Source organism: Crocodylus porosus, unplaced genomic scaffold, assembly GCF_001723895.1.
Source record: "Crocodylus porosus isolate Cpor-Errol unplaced genomic scaffold, CroPor_comp1, whole genome shotgun sequence".
NCBI lineage: Eukaryota > Metazoa > Chordata > Crocodylia > Crocodylidae > Crocodylus > Crocodylus porosus.
Window position 1 is genome coordinate 37,804,160 of NW_017728951.1, and position 15,057 is coordinate 37,819,216.

The following is a 15,057-nucleotide window of genomic DNA, read 5'->3' on the forward strand; positions in this document are numbered from 1 at the left end:
TCCCTGAGTTGGGAGTCAGTCTAACACACCTACTCTGAGAGCTACAAGCATTCCTAATAACCCTTAATTTCCATGGGATATTATCTCTGAAGCCTAGTGACAAAATGTAAACATATACTTTCATTTCAGATCCTTTAGCTGCTACATTGAGGAATGGGGTAGTGGCAGAAGCTAGGTGCTGCTGTAGAGGGGGAAATGCAGAGTAAAGGACAGGGGAGCCACATAAATATAAAGAAGAGAGAGCAAAGCAACCACAGCAGGGTAGGGAAAGGAAAGAAGCATAAGGTGGAAAAAGCAGTAGACTGAAAAGTGATGCTGATGGCAGCGATAAAGTACTGAACAAATAATGAACAACAAGAGTAGCAAAGTTACAAGTTCTGAATCCAAACAAGCTATTTTACCCCTGATCTCTGTGAAAAACAGCTATGGTCTCAATGGGAGTTCTGCAGGGGCTGATGGGTAAGAAACCTAATTTACATGCCTGCCTATAATTAAAGATGTACCCCAGGCTTCTCCACAGAGTGACTTTGACACCCCTGCTTTTTTCTTTCAGTTTTCCCAGCACTAGAATCCCCTACTGCCTGACTCTGCAGGTTGTCTGAGTTCACTTGTCATACAGTGCTCGCAGAAAAGGCTGGATCTGTGCTTCAGTTTATCCAGGTTTTTAAGCAAACAGACATAAATCTGATTTCCCAATTAAAGCAATCGTAGAAAAATATCACACAGCTGATAACTTTAAACCCGTACTTCTTGACTGACCCCAAATAAACTATACTGCCTTGCCATCCAGACACAGACACAGACAGACAAGGCCAGATTCTCAGCTCACGTGGTACAGCATAGACCTATTGACTTCACTTAGTCAATGAAGCACTGCCCATTTTCTTCAGCTAAATGTCTGATCCATTGACCAGATAAGCACAAAGAGAGGTATCCTATACGTTAGATACACTCAGAGCCAGAAAGACAAACCAAGGATTAGCTCCATCCAAAGGGACAATCCAGTCCTTCATGCAACCCTGCAGTACAGGGAAGCTGGGCCACTGGGAGAATATTTCTCCTCAGGGCTACATTGCACAGCTATTACACAGATGGGTGAGCACTTGCACTGTCATACCAAAGTGAGTGGGATGAACTGGTGCTAGTCACTGCTCAGCAAGGCACATAAAAGGTCCACCAACCCACCCTACTAAATTCTCTTTTTGGCAAAAGGAAGGTACCTTCCACATTATCCTAGTGGGTGGCAACCTTCTCTCCTTCTGCCCTTCTCCTTCCCCTGGGTCCAGCGCTGTGCTGCAGAGCTTAGATGGCCACAGATCAGCTAGAAGCTGAACATTAATGCTTTGTTCAAATTAAATGAAATAAAGCTGCACAGTGTCATCATGGGTCACTGATTTAAAACAACAAAAAACCAAGCTCCTCTGAGCTTTTCAGATAGTAAAACTGCTGCTGTGAATTTTGCCTGACTCCAGTGTGTACCAGACTGGCTCAGCTTAGAGAAGGCCTTTTCAGCGGAGTGGGGGATGTGGGAAAGAGCTGGGGCTTTTCTTTTGCTCCTCTGGTTGGGGCTGAAGCTAAACTGGACCAAACTACTTTTTATTTGCCAGATTCTCAGCTGATGCACATCAGTATAGCTGTCCTGCAATGAGTGGAGGTAGATCAGTTTAGACTAAGTGAGGATCTGGCACCTTGACTTAAATGAAGGACACAGCTGGAGGCATGGTAGGAAGATTGAAGGTGTAAGGCAAGAGCGTGTTGAATGAATGTAGAGCAAAGACTGGATTCCTTCCCCACTCCCCTCTTAGGTCCTAATAGCCGGCTAGGTACCACGTTCCTTCCCTACTTATCCCAACCAACCATCCCACTGGTTACCACCATCATATGTGATTGCTCTTCTCTTGCCAAAAGCAGGTAGAAGTGTGCTTATTTTTCATAACCGGGCAGAGTTTGGGTGGATAAATGGGTCTTGCATTTCCTCCTGAATACAGGGGAGTCTGGTCTCTCTCAGCAAGGGGCACCGTGGCCTCAGGCCAACTATGAAAACAGCTGTGTCTGTACCACTGTCTGGTGTCAGCTATAGTTTCTAGGACTGCACAAGTTGTGGTAGATCTTGGTGGTAATGGGAGAGGTTATCATCTATGTCACACAACAGTACAAATAGCATTACCACTATGGCATAGCAAACAACAGGAAAATGGAACAGTTGCACACTTTTGCTCTTTTTCTCCCTCTCTCTTGGGCTGTATCTATGTTAACAAGTTCAAACCTACCGTTGACTACCCAAGGAATTGTTCTATGAAATCTGTAGCATAAAAGGGCTCACTCTGGAGTATCCAGCCCTTTCCTTTCTTAAAAGGCAGAAACCCTGTCTATGCTGTGTAGTCTACTGCTGTGCAAAAAAAGGGGAGATGCATCAGGGCTGAACTGTAGCTCTTTTAGGTATTATTTGGTTGTGCACTCTATCTTGTCTAAGCATCCCATAATTGTAATGTAGTTACTCGCCTAGCACCCTGTGGGGTAGGACAGTGCTAACTTTCTCATCTTTCTGATGCAGAATGGAGACATAGATTGAGATTCACCAATGCCCACTGATTTCCCACTGAGTTCAGCGTATAAATACCTTTGAGGATCTGGGGCTTGGTGACATGAGGTCATCCGGAAGCCTGTGGCAAAACAGGTCTCCTACATCCCAGGCTAGAGCGCTAATCTGGCCATCCTTCCTCACAGCCCCCTTCCCACAGCCTTCTTCACCACGCTGTTTCCACTCTGGTTCTTCCTAGTTATGACATTTGCTTGTGCTAGCAAGGCCCCTCTCTCCTTTCTGTTTCACAGATTGTGATTCAAACTGAACCCAGATTCTTGCATGGAAACAAGGAGCTTTATCCTGTTTCTTTTCAGGGATTCAATTGAGTCCCTTTCCAAATTTTTAAGTAGCACCTGAGTGAAACCGTTGACTTCACTGTGGCTATCACAGGGTCAGAGTCCAAACCTCAGCCTGCTTTGGTAAAGCAATCCATTCTTTCCAACATATGCCTAGACTTTCTCATTCTTGAGGTGCATACAGTGTGTTGTGATCATATCAGACCAAGTCAGGAGCCTTTTGGCAGGAACTGAGGAGATACAGAGAAGGTGCCACTCGTACTGCTCAGTACTGTGCTAGGTCATGCTGTAGTCTAGCCTCTCTTCAGTACTGTGCGTGCACAGCCCATGGCACAATGGTACCGCCACATGCTAATTAAGCAGCAAGACACAGCAGGCTACACGCTCCTTGGCCATTAGTGTCTCCCTCAGAAGCACTGTGTAGAACAAGGCCGAAGGCTTTGTAGAGCTTTCCTCCTGAGAACTGCTTTAATTGCACAGTAATGCACACCCTGGGGTCTTGTAATGCACTTCTAATATGGGGCACTTAAAATATATATACTTTAAGACATTACAAATTGTTAGTGTGCTCTGCTGGCCGTATCCACTCATTTGGAAAACTAGTGCATGACAGAAGGTGATGATGAAACAGGAGAGGCCAGAGCTTCATGGACTAAGTATAGACAGGCAAAAAGCCCAAGACTGAATTGATTCAGTCTTTGCAGGTTAGTTTAAGCTGCAAAGATTGAACCGATAATCAAATGAACAGACATTCACTTTTGATTCAGGAAATGCAGCCACATGCTTGCAGTGGCTCAAGCCAGGAGCCAGAAAGTGCTAGAGCAGTTCGCTTCCTCTTGTGTTCACTTCCTCTTCCTGCTGCCCCCAAGGTCTCTGGGATTTGCTGTCCAGAGCCACAGCAGTAGGATTCTGCAGGGTTGCTCATCACTTCCTCTTCCTGCTTCCGGATGCCTCTGGGATTTGTAGTCCACAGTTGCAGCCAGCACTAAGTAAGCAGGCAGGGTAGCTCCGTACTTGGGGGAAGGGAAGTTTAACTTCCACCCTGGCCCCAGACCCCAGCAGGGGTTTGCCTGACGGGGGTCTGGTGAACCAGCCAATGAGGCCAGTGAACCAGCTCTCACTGCCTCAGCTAGGGAGCAGGGGGGCGAGACCAGCCCTGCTTTCTGGAGCAGACAGCTCAGCCCAGGGCTACAAAATGCTGGGATGCTGGGGGCTCTGATTTAACTTGAACCAGGAAGGGGTCTGGGACAGAAGTTGCATAAACCAGTTTGACCTAAATCAGTTAAGTCTGATAATACATTCAGCCAGGTTTATCTTAAACCGGTCTCAGCCATTTTGAAACTGGTTGATGTGCACTGAACTTCTATTCTGTGACAGGTTTAAACCAGTTTCTGATCATTTAAACCAGTTTATGTGTAACTTCTGCCCCTAACCTTGTAGTCAGTTAAGACCTGTCTTTTAGATGACAGAATATTCCACTTATTTCTTGGCCTTTGTGGGACTTCACCTGATTCTTCTGTAACCAAGAGAATTGCCTGACTTGTCAAACCAATGGCCTATCTGGTTCAGCATCCTGCCTCTAACTACCACTGCTAGAGAGGAGGAAAGAAACTGAAGTGGCCAAATACTGAATAACTACCCTCTGGGAAGGATTCTTCTAACTCCTACCACTACCATCTAGGGTTACTTTAGGCAGAGAACCAAGAGACATCTTTCTGCCTGTTCAAAAGTCCTTTCTCATAGATAGCTATCTATTGGTCCCTTGTTTAGTGCAATTGTAGGTATTCTCACTGTTTGTATATCAGTTTTGCACTCTTTCTGAAGAAAAAGTCTTTCCTATTCACTTCTGTAGACCAGGGTCTCTGAATCATTGTTCATGTTGCTGGATAACATGGTAGGTGTGCACACCTTAGTGTTGCTCTTAAATGAGCAAAATGTGCAAAGTTCAAACATTTAAAATGGCCAAAGGCAGAGTATGGAAAAGTTATGGGTACAACAGTGATATTAACACTGCTGCAGTTGACAGCCCTTGGATTTCAGAATGGTGATTTTGGAAAACAAATAATAAAGTAAGCTACTTATTTAAGGCTCTTTCATCCAAGGGACTGAGTATTCTGATCCCTTAAGCCTTTATTTAACATATCATAATAATATTAATAACAATTGTTACTTGTACCTGTGGTGTGTTGGTATCTTAAGATGGGGTATCACAACAGTATTGCATTGCATGAACTGGAAATTGGCTCTATTATAAGACCCTGTGTCATTCAGAAAGCAACACTCATGGGCACTTCTTAAGTACTGAGGAAGGAAATATTCTAAACTCATTGATGCCTTGGGCTATGCATTCATGATTGTGTTCCCCTGAGTTCCTGAACAGTGTTGTGAAAATAAACAACTAGAGTTGAGTGTCTTCAGTAAGTAGTTTGACTATCAAAGTTACTGAACATCTTTAATTCCTATGGAAATGGGGTTGCGAGTGCTCTGCATGCCATCTTTTGAAATCTGTTTATTTAGGTGTGAATGTAGATGCTTAAATTTAGGCATCAATTGTTGAAAATGCTGAGCTTCATTTTTCTAAGGAAAGTGTAGCTTCTGAAGAAAATGATAGAATATGGCAAAAAAACCAGCAACCCTGAAATTACACAATTTTGTTCAGCAACACGATTTTCTCCTGTTGCTCCAGTTCCCCCAGTACTTTGGGGATCTGACAATGCGAGTGTTTTCCAGTGAGATTCCTACCATTCCTTTTCTAGAGCTTATGCCAGGAACAATAAGACAAGAGAAGTCACAGAGTATATCAGGCTGGGAAGTTAGAATATGTAGTGATGTCAGAAAGAAGGGGTGGTGTATATCTCCTGGTCTATCTTTATTTTAGAAGGTAATCACTGAACCTGTTCAGAAAGCATTTCTCACTTATTTACTGGGAAAAAAAATACTCTTCAGTCAAATGGAGATGTTTCTTCAGTGAGGGATGTATCTGTGCTGAGTTTCAAATTTCATACTACATTTTTTTTTTCTGTAGCCTTGATCAAATAAGTCTGCTTAGAACTTTTTTATTTTTTAAACAAAGGACAGTGAGTATTTGTCACTGAATTCAAACACAGCTCATGGGGCGCTTCTTAACCTTTCCCATAATTATCAAGCAGAGACTAAAAGCTCAGCTAAAATGATGACTCTTAAAATTAAGAGCAGTTGAAAACAGCGGGCTGGTTCCAACAAAAATGATTTTCTAATAGAAAATCAGTGCGAGTGTCACAGCAAACCAGCTACGTTAGGATATGGACTCCCAAAGCAAACATATTTTACAATGACGTCATGTCCTGTAATTATACAACATACTTTCGTTTAACACAGGATCACACATTCAACTCAACTTGCAAAGTGAAGTTTTGCTGCTTTACTGTAGTCCGTTGTCTTCAAATATCCCTGAGGTTCAAACTTCAGGAGGTTATATATTAAATCTGCTCATAGTCTACTAAATTTGAAGGTGTTACATTTGTAAAGATCAATGTCAAAGCTGCTTGCACAGAAGTCTCCCAGTGGAAGATTACTATAATTTTCCATAAAAAATGAAAAGTTATAGCAAGTACCAGTTTGTCTGGACATGAGGAATATGCCTGTCCCTAATTACTGTAAACACAAATACCATTTAGGAAATCATTGATTGTCATGAGGCAAAAGCAGGGAGTAATTTAGCTCAGTAAGACAAGATTTAGATGAAAGAAGAGAATTTTGAAAATATGTCATGCAATGCAAGCAAGTTTACTGCTTTGGTTAAGTGAATGCAGCTGATTCGCTCCATAAAGATGGTGTCTCCTCCCCTCGAGGAAGACCTTAAGAAGTGCTTCAGCAAAAAAGGCAGGTCTGTTCCTTAGTAAGACTGGGAATGAGTCAGCAACCATAGCAAGATGTAATTGAGTTTATGCTGTCTCCTGCACGGCAATAATCCAGAAAGCCCAGGTTTCAGGGTCATACAGGTGTGTTGGCTTCTAGCAGGAGCCTCCCAGTTCAGGAAATTGCTGGAATTCAAGAATTGTGTTGTTCTATGGGATCCTTTGTTACATGCCCATAACTTTCATCTGCTGGTTTGTCAGCTATTCTTGTTTACAGGAGTCTCATTTTAAGATTCTTAAGGCTAAGGTTGCAACTGTTAGCAATGCGATTCTGTATCTTCAATCATATGTATAACATTGACCACAAGGGGTGTGTCTACATGTTCATTAATGCACCTTTACTACTGCACATTAAGTTTAGTACCTCTAATATGAGGTACTAGATAAAAGCACAGTAGCTGCGCTAATGCACAGTAGCAAAGGTGATTTTTTGTTGTTGTGATGCTTAATACGCAGTCAACTTATTCTTCTGTGCATTAGTTCATTAGCACAGTTTTTGCCATGATGATCTAATGCACAGTAGAACTGTCCACTGCTCATTAAGGCACCTCATGTAGATGCGCCCACAGTCACATAATACCGCATCCTACCGCATCCTGACCAAATTTTCTATACTCAGCTGTGCCATTTATGACTGCACAGCATCATGAGGGAGCTCTCACGTGCTGGTCTCATAGGAAATCCCCTTGTGTCTTCTTTCTCTTGCAGCTTGAGAATTCACGAAGTTCATGAGTTGTATCCCAAGGTTTGCTTTGATCAAATCTGTTGGTGGGCTGCTGGAGTACCTTATTTTTTCACATCTCATGCTCACTTTTTTAGAAAAATTAGTGATAAAAAATTGGGGTTATCTTAAATAAGGAAACTCATTTTGAACAACAACAAAGGAAAACCCTTTTTGTCTTCATTCTGTCTTCCCAAAACTAGATGTATTTCTTATTTGGAGGCATATGGTATGTGAAAAATTATGGTACAAAAGTTCTGCCATCTCCCCAAGCTCAGGTCCTCCACATGCTTTCTCATGAGCTCACGACACAAGCCCAGCTTTGTTCTTGAGGAGGGAATGTTTTCATCAGAGCCTTTCACCTCTGGGTCATTGGCTGAAATCTGGCCCTGCTTGGTAGTGACTGAAAATCATTACTGGCTGACGGCTGCTTGAGAAATGAGCTGGTGAGCCTAAATCCAGTTCCTAATGGGCACATCTCAGCAAACGCCATTCCCTGTGGCCCTAAATGGCATTCGCAGCAGAGAGACAGAAGCCCAAATGGTGAGCGGAAACTGACCTTTCTGTTTTATGTCTGAGGTGCCATGGAGGGGGAATCTGCACCACTGTTACTCTGAACTAGGAGAGGTCTTCTGGGTCCAGGATTGTTAATCTAGGACCTTTCACTACTGCTAAATTCTTTGAAAAGTAAAATCACCTAGGGGACAACTTGAATCCTGCTCCGTGTCTGTCCTGCTCCGATCATGCGTTGAGTAGGTATGAAAGGACAGTTTAATGCCTAAGGTTCAGAGTTAGGCCTTGTGAGATGGAGATTCAAGTTCCAACTCTGCCACTGCTTCTGTGCATGACCTTAGGCAAGTCACTAAATCTCCCTGTGCCTCAGTTCCCCAGCTATAGAAGGGCCTACCAGCACTTCAGTATTTCACATGTATAGCCAGTGAGGATTGATGTGCTAATGGCTGTTCAGGGTGCATGTTACCTCTGATGAAGTCCAGGGAGGGAATTTTCACTCTGGAATGGCACTCTCCGCCGAGTCACTGGTGTGTGCGGTGCTATCTCAGCCTTGTCTTCTCCCCTCCTTCATCCAGTTTTCATTAAAACTTCCTGAAGCAAGGTGAAAAATCTTGGGAATCAAACTAAATAGAAAATCAGCGTTGCAATACCAAGAGCTCCTAGTGGCCTCATAAACACTGAGAACAGCACTCACAAATCACAAGGACAACATGGCTTGTAAGAAAAGGCAAGAGCATCTCTGCTTCAAATTCTACTGGGCTCTGTTTCCAATGCCAGAAAAGTCCTGTTGGCATCACAGTGACATCAACATGTACACGAGCTCATATGAATAAGTGTCTTTGATAACTGCCTTCATGCAGATGGGCCTATAAAAGTGTGTGAAGGGAAAGGCTTGAGAGAGCTTTTCACAGCATATCAATTAAAACACAACATGGTGCATCATAACATGCTGCACTTCCTCAGTATGAAGGCAACTGGCTGATGTCACCTCACAGGATGAATAGGGACATCTGATGTCACCTCAGTATGAATGGAAATGCCTGGTGTCACATTTGCAATGTAAATAAAGACATCCGATGTCACCTCAGAATGAAGGGACATGCCTGACATCACCTCACAGTTTGAATAAGGGCATCTGATGTCACCTCCATATGAATGGAAGTGCCTGATGTCACCACACTGTCTGAATGGGGACATCTGATGTCACCTCCATATGAATGGGACTATCTGATGTCATCTTACTGCTAATAGGACTTTTTACAATGTGTCATCCAAGGCTGCAGGGGAATTCTTCTAACTCATTGAGTACGATACATAACATAATATAATGCGCAGGTTAACTCGGACCCCCGCAGGCAGATTCTGGATGGATGGATAGATAAATGAATAGATACATTTATACTAAGTATACATACATTATATCACTCTATTGATTTTTAAAAAGTTCCAGGTCTGCCTGGCTGTAATGAGATTTTTGAACTTTGTGTTGCGATCAATGAGAGGAATATTATTGGCCTGGAGAATTGATATACCTGGTCTCTGTGGCTTGTTCTGCTCCCAGGCTGCCCCTGCCCCCTAGGTGTACGATTCCATCAGACACTTAACCTCTTTTACAGTGTCATCAGGCTAAAAGGAATCTAATAGTGACACGGGACTTGTGCTCAGCACTCTGGCACTATTGCTTTCCTGTCACAAATAATTTATAGCTTTCTATTTCCATCCCCTTGCCTGCACCCCATCCCCACACTGTGCTTTCGCTGGGCTGGGGGGAATCAATACACTCATACAAGCACAGTGGCACTTCAGGGTGCTTCAGGGAGATTGCGGGGTGGGGGTCGGAGAGACAGAAAAGCAGGAAAGAAAGAAGAGACAAATTGCAGCACCTCCCTCTTCGTGGACTTCTTAGGTTAGCTCCTCAGTGGGTATTATTCAGCATAGCTCCAGGATCTAGTCCCTTAGCAACCAGTCCCTCATATATCTTCTGATCCAATGTTCAGCTGATGTAAATCAACACAATCCCCCAAAATCCCTGGAGCTACATGAGCCAAGGGTCTGGGTCTCTGTGTGCAGCTGCTCTTTGTTTATGAACCTCTTGGTCACCTACCTGTTTCCCAGAACCATCCCCTGCAAAATCTGCCCCTTCAGGTACTTTGCAGGCTCCATCATCTGAACAACCTAATGCCCTTCAGGTGTTAAGGCTTACAATAGCTCTCTGTTTCCTGTGAATACCTAGAATACCTGCCTTTTCAATGCTTATATCATTGGTTCCCCTGCCTCTGCCCCTCCTGTTCCACCCTACCATCCCATGTAGGACCCATGCCTTTTCTCTTTGGAGCTGTTATTTAGCAGGTGGAGGATGCAGAGATGTCAGTCATCCCAATACTTGTTTGGTACACCTGAAGTTGAGAAACCACCTTTAAGAGTATAGCAGAACTCAGCTCCAGTGGTTTCTACAGTCCTTGGTGGGGTGTTGCTGAAATCCCCTGTGGGAAAGCCAGTAGTGATTGTGGTTCGTGAATAGCAGGGCTTGCTCATCAGAAAATGGATAGAGGCCTCAAAGGCCATTTTGGGAAGCAGCAGTCACTAGTTTCCTTTAATCACGGGCTCAGGCTAGATTTGAACTAGAGACCTAGAAATGAAAGCCTTGTGTAGACAGGACTGGACTGGAACACCCGCTGTCATTGCTCAGTCTGTCCTGATTGCAGTTGCATGTACTCAGCTGTTTTCAGGTACTCACCTCTGCTGGGCTTCCTTATTCCAAATATCGAGCACCTAGCAAACATCAAAGCCACGTATTTGTAATAGCGTAGGTTTTATTTAAGACTTCTAGTTCATCACTGTCTCTTGTGCCTGCCCTCTAACCCCATCCTTTTCTTTATGCAGGGAAAAGCTCTTGAAAACCCTCCATCAGTTCAAATGACTATATATTCTAAAAGGGAATGCCCTCTCCATGGCACCACAAGTCATGTCTGCCCCTTACAAACTGAACCAGGATCCTGCTGGTCACAGCTGCTGACTTATAAGGCAGGCTGTGTCCTGCCTGGTTTGTTCTGAGCCATGCTGAGGCTGCTTTGGAAATGCAGATCAGAGAAGGAATCAGGAACATTAAAGGAATCTCATTGATGTCAATGCTAAAACTCCTGTGACCTTTGATGTGGCAGGTCCATGGCCCTGCTTAGTCATAAGAAGCCATTGCAGACAATTATTCCCCTTTCCTGGCTGTGTCTCTATGACTATGGCCATCTGTGATCTGGCATCTCGAGTTGGTGGGAATGATGACTAATGATTTTCTGGCCTGGGAGTGGGGCTGTCAGGAGTGGAGTTCTGAACCAGTCTTGTTCTTTTCCAGGATCATCAGAACCAAAGTCCAGCAGCCTTTCCACCCAACGCCAGATGGGAGTGGAACAGGAGTGACAGCACCAGGACACACTATAGGTAAGAGAGGCCAGCTTGTTGGTGATGGACTGGGGGATCTAGACAGAGTGGAAAAGGGCTGAGGATGGGGTGGAAGAATGAAGAAGAGCAGAGAGACACTAGGGCAGGATAAGAATGAGAAATTCCCCAAGCTGACAGCACAGCTGAGGCCAGGGGATTCTGTTCTCTGTTGGCCTAAAATCACTGGAGTCTGTGGGGTTGCTCTACAGAAACTGGTCCAGGATGTGAAGAAAAGCTTAGATCTCCGCAGAGCAATCTCTGATCTCTTTGTTCCCTTTTTCCTTCTCTCCTTTTTCCTCCCTACCTACAGCCATACTTGTTACAATATCAAATCACTGTTCAGCCAGTCCTATCCCTTTCCCCCTATCCCATTCATTCCCTTCCTCTTCTCTTCCCTCCCCAGTATTAGTCTAGTTACTAAGAGTTAGGGACCTATTTGTCTCGGGGTAGGATGTTCCCAACACCTGGCAACCATGGTCATTGTTCCAGCAGCGTCATCAGTGTGTATTTCACAGAGACAGTGTGTGGGAGATGCTTTTACTGAAGTGCACTGGGATTATGAACCTGTAATAATACTTCTAAGAGACTGCTAATCTGGAGTGTCATAGGCTCTGTGTTAAGTACACAGTTAGATATATTTTTGTGTGCATGCTATGGGCATGTGCATGTGTGCTGCAATTGTTAACAAGATGATGTGGCCAAAAGCTATTCCAGCCTGGAAAGACCGTTCTGGTATTTTGTGAAGTGTTATGGCTTGTTTGGGTTGGTGTCTGTGGGTGCTCTGTATTACTAGAAATCAACCACTGTATGGGGATTTACTGGGCTATACTGGATAGAGTCAAGAGGTGCTCTTCCTTATTGGAAGAACAATACTGTATTCAGGGATGTAGCTGAAATGCACTGGTCAGTATGGGATAGCGGTTGAGGGCACCAGCAATGTATGGAGAGTGTTGTCTTATACTAGCTTCTCTTCTGGCCTGGGAAGCTCCTGTTGCACCCAGAGGTGCAGATCACTCTAGCACAGCGTGCTAGGGAGCATCTGCGTGCTTAGCCAGCTGCACAAGTGAGTCTGAATGCAGATATGTAGATGTACGGCTAATTGCTGGAATGCTCTGGGAAGTGATGGTTTGCCACTGGCATGCCTTTAGTACTGCTTTCTGCACTCTACTGCTGCTATTTCAGAGTGAGTGTTTTTATCTGAATGAGCTGCATAAATTAACTGCTACTGCACTGTACTGGAAACCATTGAAAGGTGATGGCCATTGCACGGCTGTAGTGGATGACTGGTAGTCTGTCTGATGTTACTACATACTGTTAATCTGTGTTGGGTACATACCATGAGCTCTTGATCTGCAAAGGGAGATTGTAGAAGGTGTTGGCTTATACGAAGATACACTGGAATGCCATTAACCAAGGCTAGGATGTATCCTCTAAGGGTCATGGTTCTTCACTGGTTGTATTAGGGTGATATCTGAAAGGTTGATGTGGGATATAATGGGACATGCACATCCCTGCTGGGGAATGCTGGGAGGGGGAATTCTTACACTTGTCAGTACATTAATAGATTGGAAAGTCCTTAGCCTGCGTGGGTTATGGTGACATTGCCCTGGATTCCCCTGGAATGCACTGGGTAGGAATTGATCTGAACTGGGATATATTGGTAAATATTAGTTCTTTGATGGAAAACTGATGGTGGTGGTCAGAGGGGGCTTGAAGGGTTGTTTGATCCAATGTGGAGGTGGTTTGGTAGCACTGGCAGGTACTGTAAGGCTGTGGGGGTACTGGGTAGTGAGACTGCAGAGAGTATGTGGTAAGGCTGGGACCCAGCAACAGGCATTCTCTGTACTAGTGTAGGGACCCATTACTGAAATGAACCAGGAGGTTGGTCAATGGCCAGGGCTTTCCTGGGAGACTGTGGGGAGGGATAGCTTTCAGCTGGGGGCTCCCTGAGTGCTGTGCTGCTCTCCTTATGGCCCTTTTTCCCTTCTCGTTTTGTCCAGTTCCCAGTACAGCATCCCCTCCCGTCTCCAGTGCCTCCAATGATCCAGTGGGCTCTTACTCCATTAACGGGATCCTGGGGATTCCTCGGTCGAATGGCGAGAAGAGGAAACGTGATGAAGGTAGGGGGAGGAGGGGACAGGCTCATCCTCCCTGTTCTGTTCTTTGTCCCCATGCACAGGCTCCGATTTCAGGCCAGGCCTTGCAGCTGCTTCGAGGCTAGATCAGTTTTAGTGACAGAGTCCCGTTCCCTGCACTGGCCTGCTGGCTTGGACCATTCTTCGCCTGAGGCCTCTCCTGACAGGCTACAGCCTCCAGACATCTGCTCAGCGGGTGGAGCAGCCGCCTCTGTCGCTGGAGCTGATCCTAAGCCCATTCACTACTGGAAATGGCTGGAACCAAACCCCTCGGGTGCCAGCAGGTGCCTGGGCTTTGAACCACAGGAAAATGAGGTCACCCTGATGCCACCTCAGATCAGCACCAGCAATGGGGTGGGAAGACACTTTCCTCCTAGACTCCCCTGTCCAGTGATTCTTTTCCTTCAAGATGTTATGAGCCATATTACCTCCGGTGACATTAGGGGCCATGTTTTCCAATAGTCTCCTTCTCTGTGGCAGTTGATGTATTTGCAATGTTATAGGGTACAAGGAGGGAGTTCTGCTAAGCATAGTGGGCCTGTGGTGTTATTTTACCCCTCCCCCAAGTTATCACAGGAATTAGGGATTAAGACTGCTGCTTCTCTTCCTGTGCCTGGGATGGATTGATGGTGAAATGGATCTTGGGATGATGTGGATGGAGACCCCAGCTGATTTGTGTTTCCTGGGTGGGCAACCTCAGGCGGGGAAGTGGAGTCTCAGCATTCTTGGGGCAGTTTTGTAAATGTGTTCCTTAAATCTTACTGTTTAACTTGGGTGTGGGTGGGGGGAGGGAGGACTTTTCAGCCTGATCCCTTTAGTCCTGCCTTAATCTGTCACTCCCTACTCTTGCCTGTTGTGTAAAAGGCCCCTCCTAGTAGTAAAATCTGACTTTACTTAGCATTAGCATGTGCCCTGCAATCCACAGGTTAAATGGGATAGATTAAAAGGCATGAAGTCCTACTACCTCTGCATTACCTGGCGGTAGGGGCAGAGGTGATCTGAGCAGGGTGTGGGGACCAGGGCAAATCAGCCTGTGCATGTCCCCGGATGTGAGGAAGCCAGTGGCAGATTTGGCGATGGGGGGCGAGGGAGGCGGGGTGCCAAGTGGCTGGAGGCAGCGGTGCCAAGCGGCCAGATGTGGAGCCAGCTGCAGCGCGGAGTCGCCATGGCCACTCTGCCCAGCTCCGCGGGGCCCCCCGAAGTGCGGAGCCCGGGACGGTTGTCCCAGTTCACCCCCCACCCCCGCCATGGATGGCCCTGGTGGGGGAAGTGGGAGTCCTACTAAGACAACAGCTGCACACCAAGATACTGACAAGCATTTTCTTGGCTCTGGTTGTCATAGGGTTCTCTCACCCCTTGAGTTTCACACTTGAGTTTTGGGTCCAAGTGAATCCATTGACTCCAAGGATGAGTCAAACATTAGGCCTCACCCTGCCCAATTAAAAGTGAGGATTTAGGGAGAACAGAGTCTTGAATT

At 45.4% G+C, this 15,057-nt stretch overlaps 1 protein-coding gene across 4 annotated transcripts in view; it reads left to right on the top strand.

Annotated features, from left to right (window-relative positions):
• The first annotated feature begins 11,270 nt into the window (after nt 1-11,270).
• PAX2 (paired box 2) overlaps nt 11,271-15,057 on the top strand; it is a 59,837-nt gene continuing 56,050 nt past the window's right edge. For all 4 annotated transcript variants that reach the window (XM_019555681.1, XM_019555680.1, XM_019555683.1 and 1 more), the window contains exons 1-2: nt 11,271-11,445; nt 13,446-13,565. In XM_019555681.1, the coding sequence (XP_019411226.1) occupies nt 11,283-11,445; nt 13,446-13,565 (283 nt within the window). In that variant the 5' untranslated portion in view covers nt 11,271-11,282. The remainder of the gene's footprint in view (nt 11,446-13,445; nt 13,566-15,057) is intronic.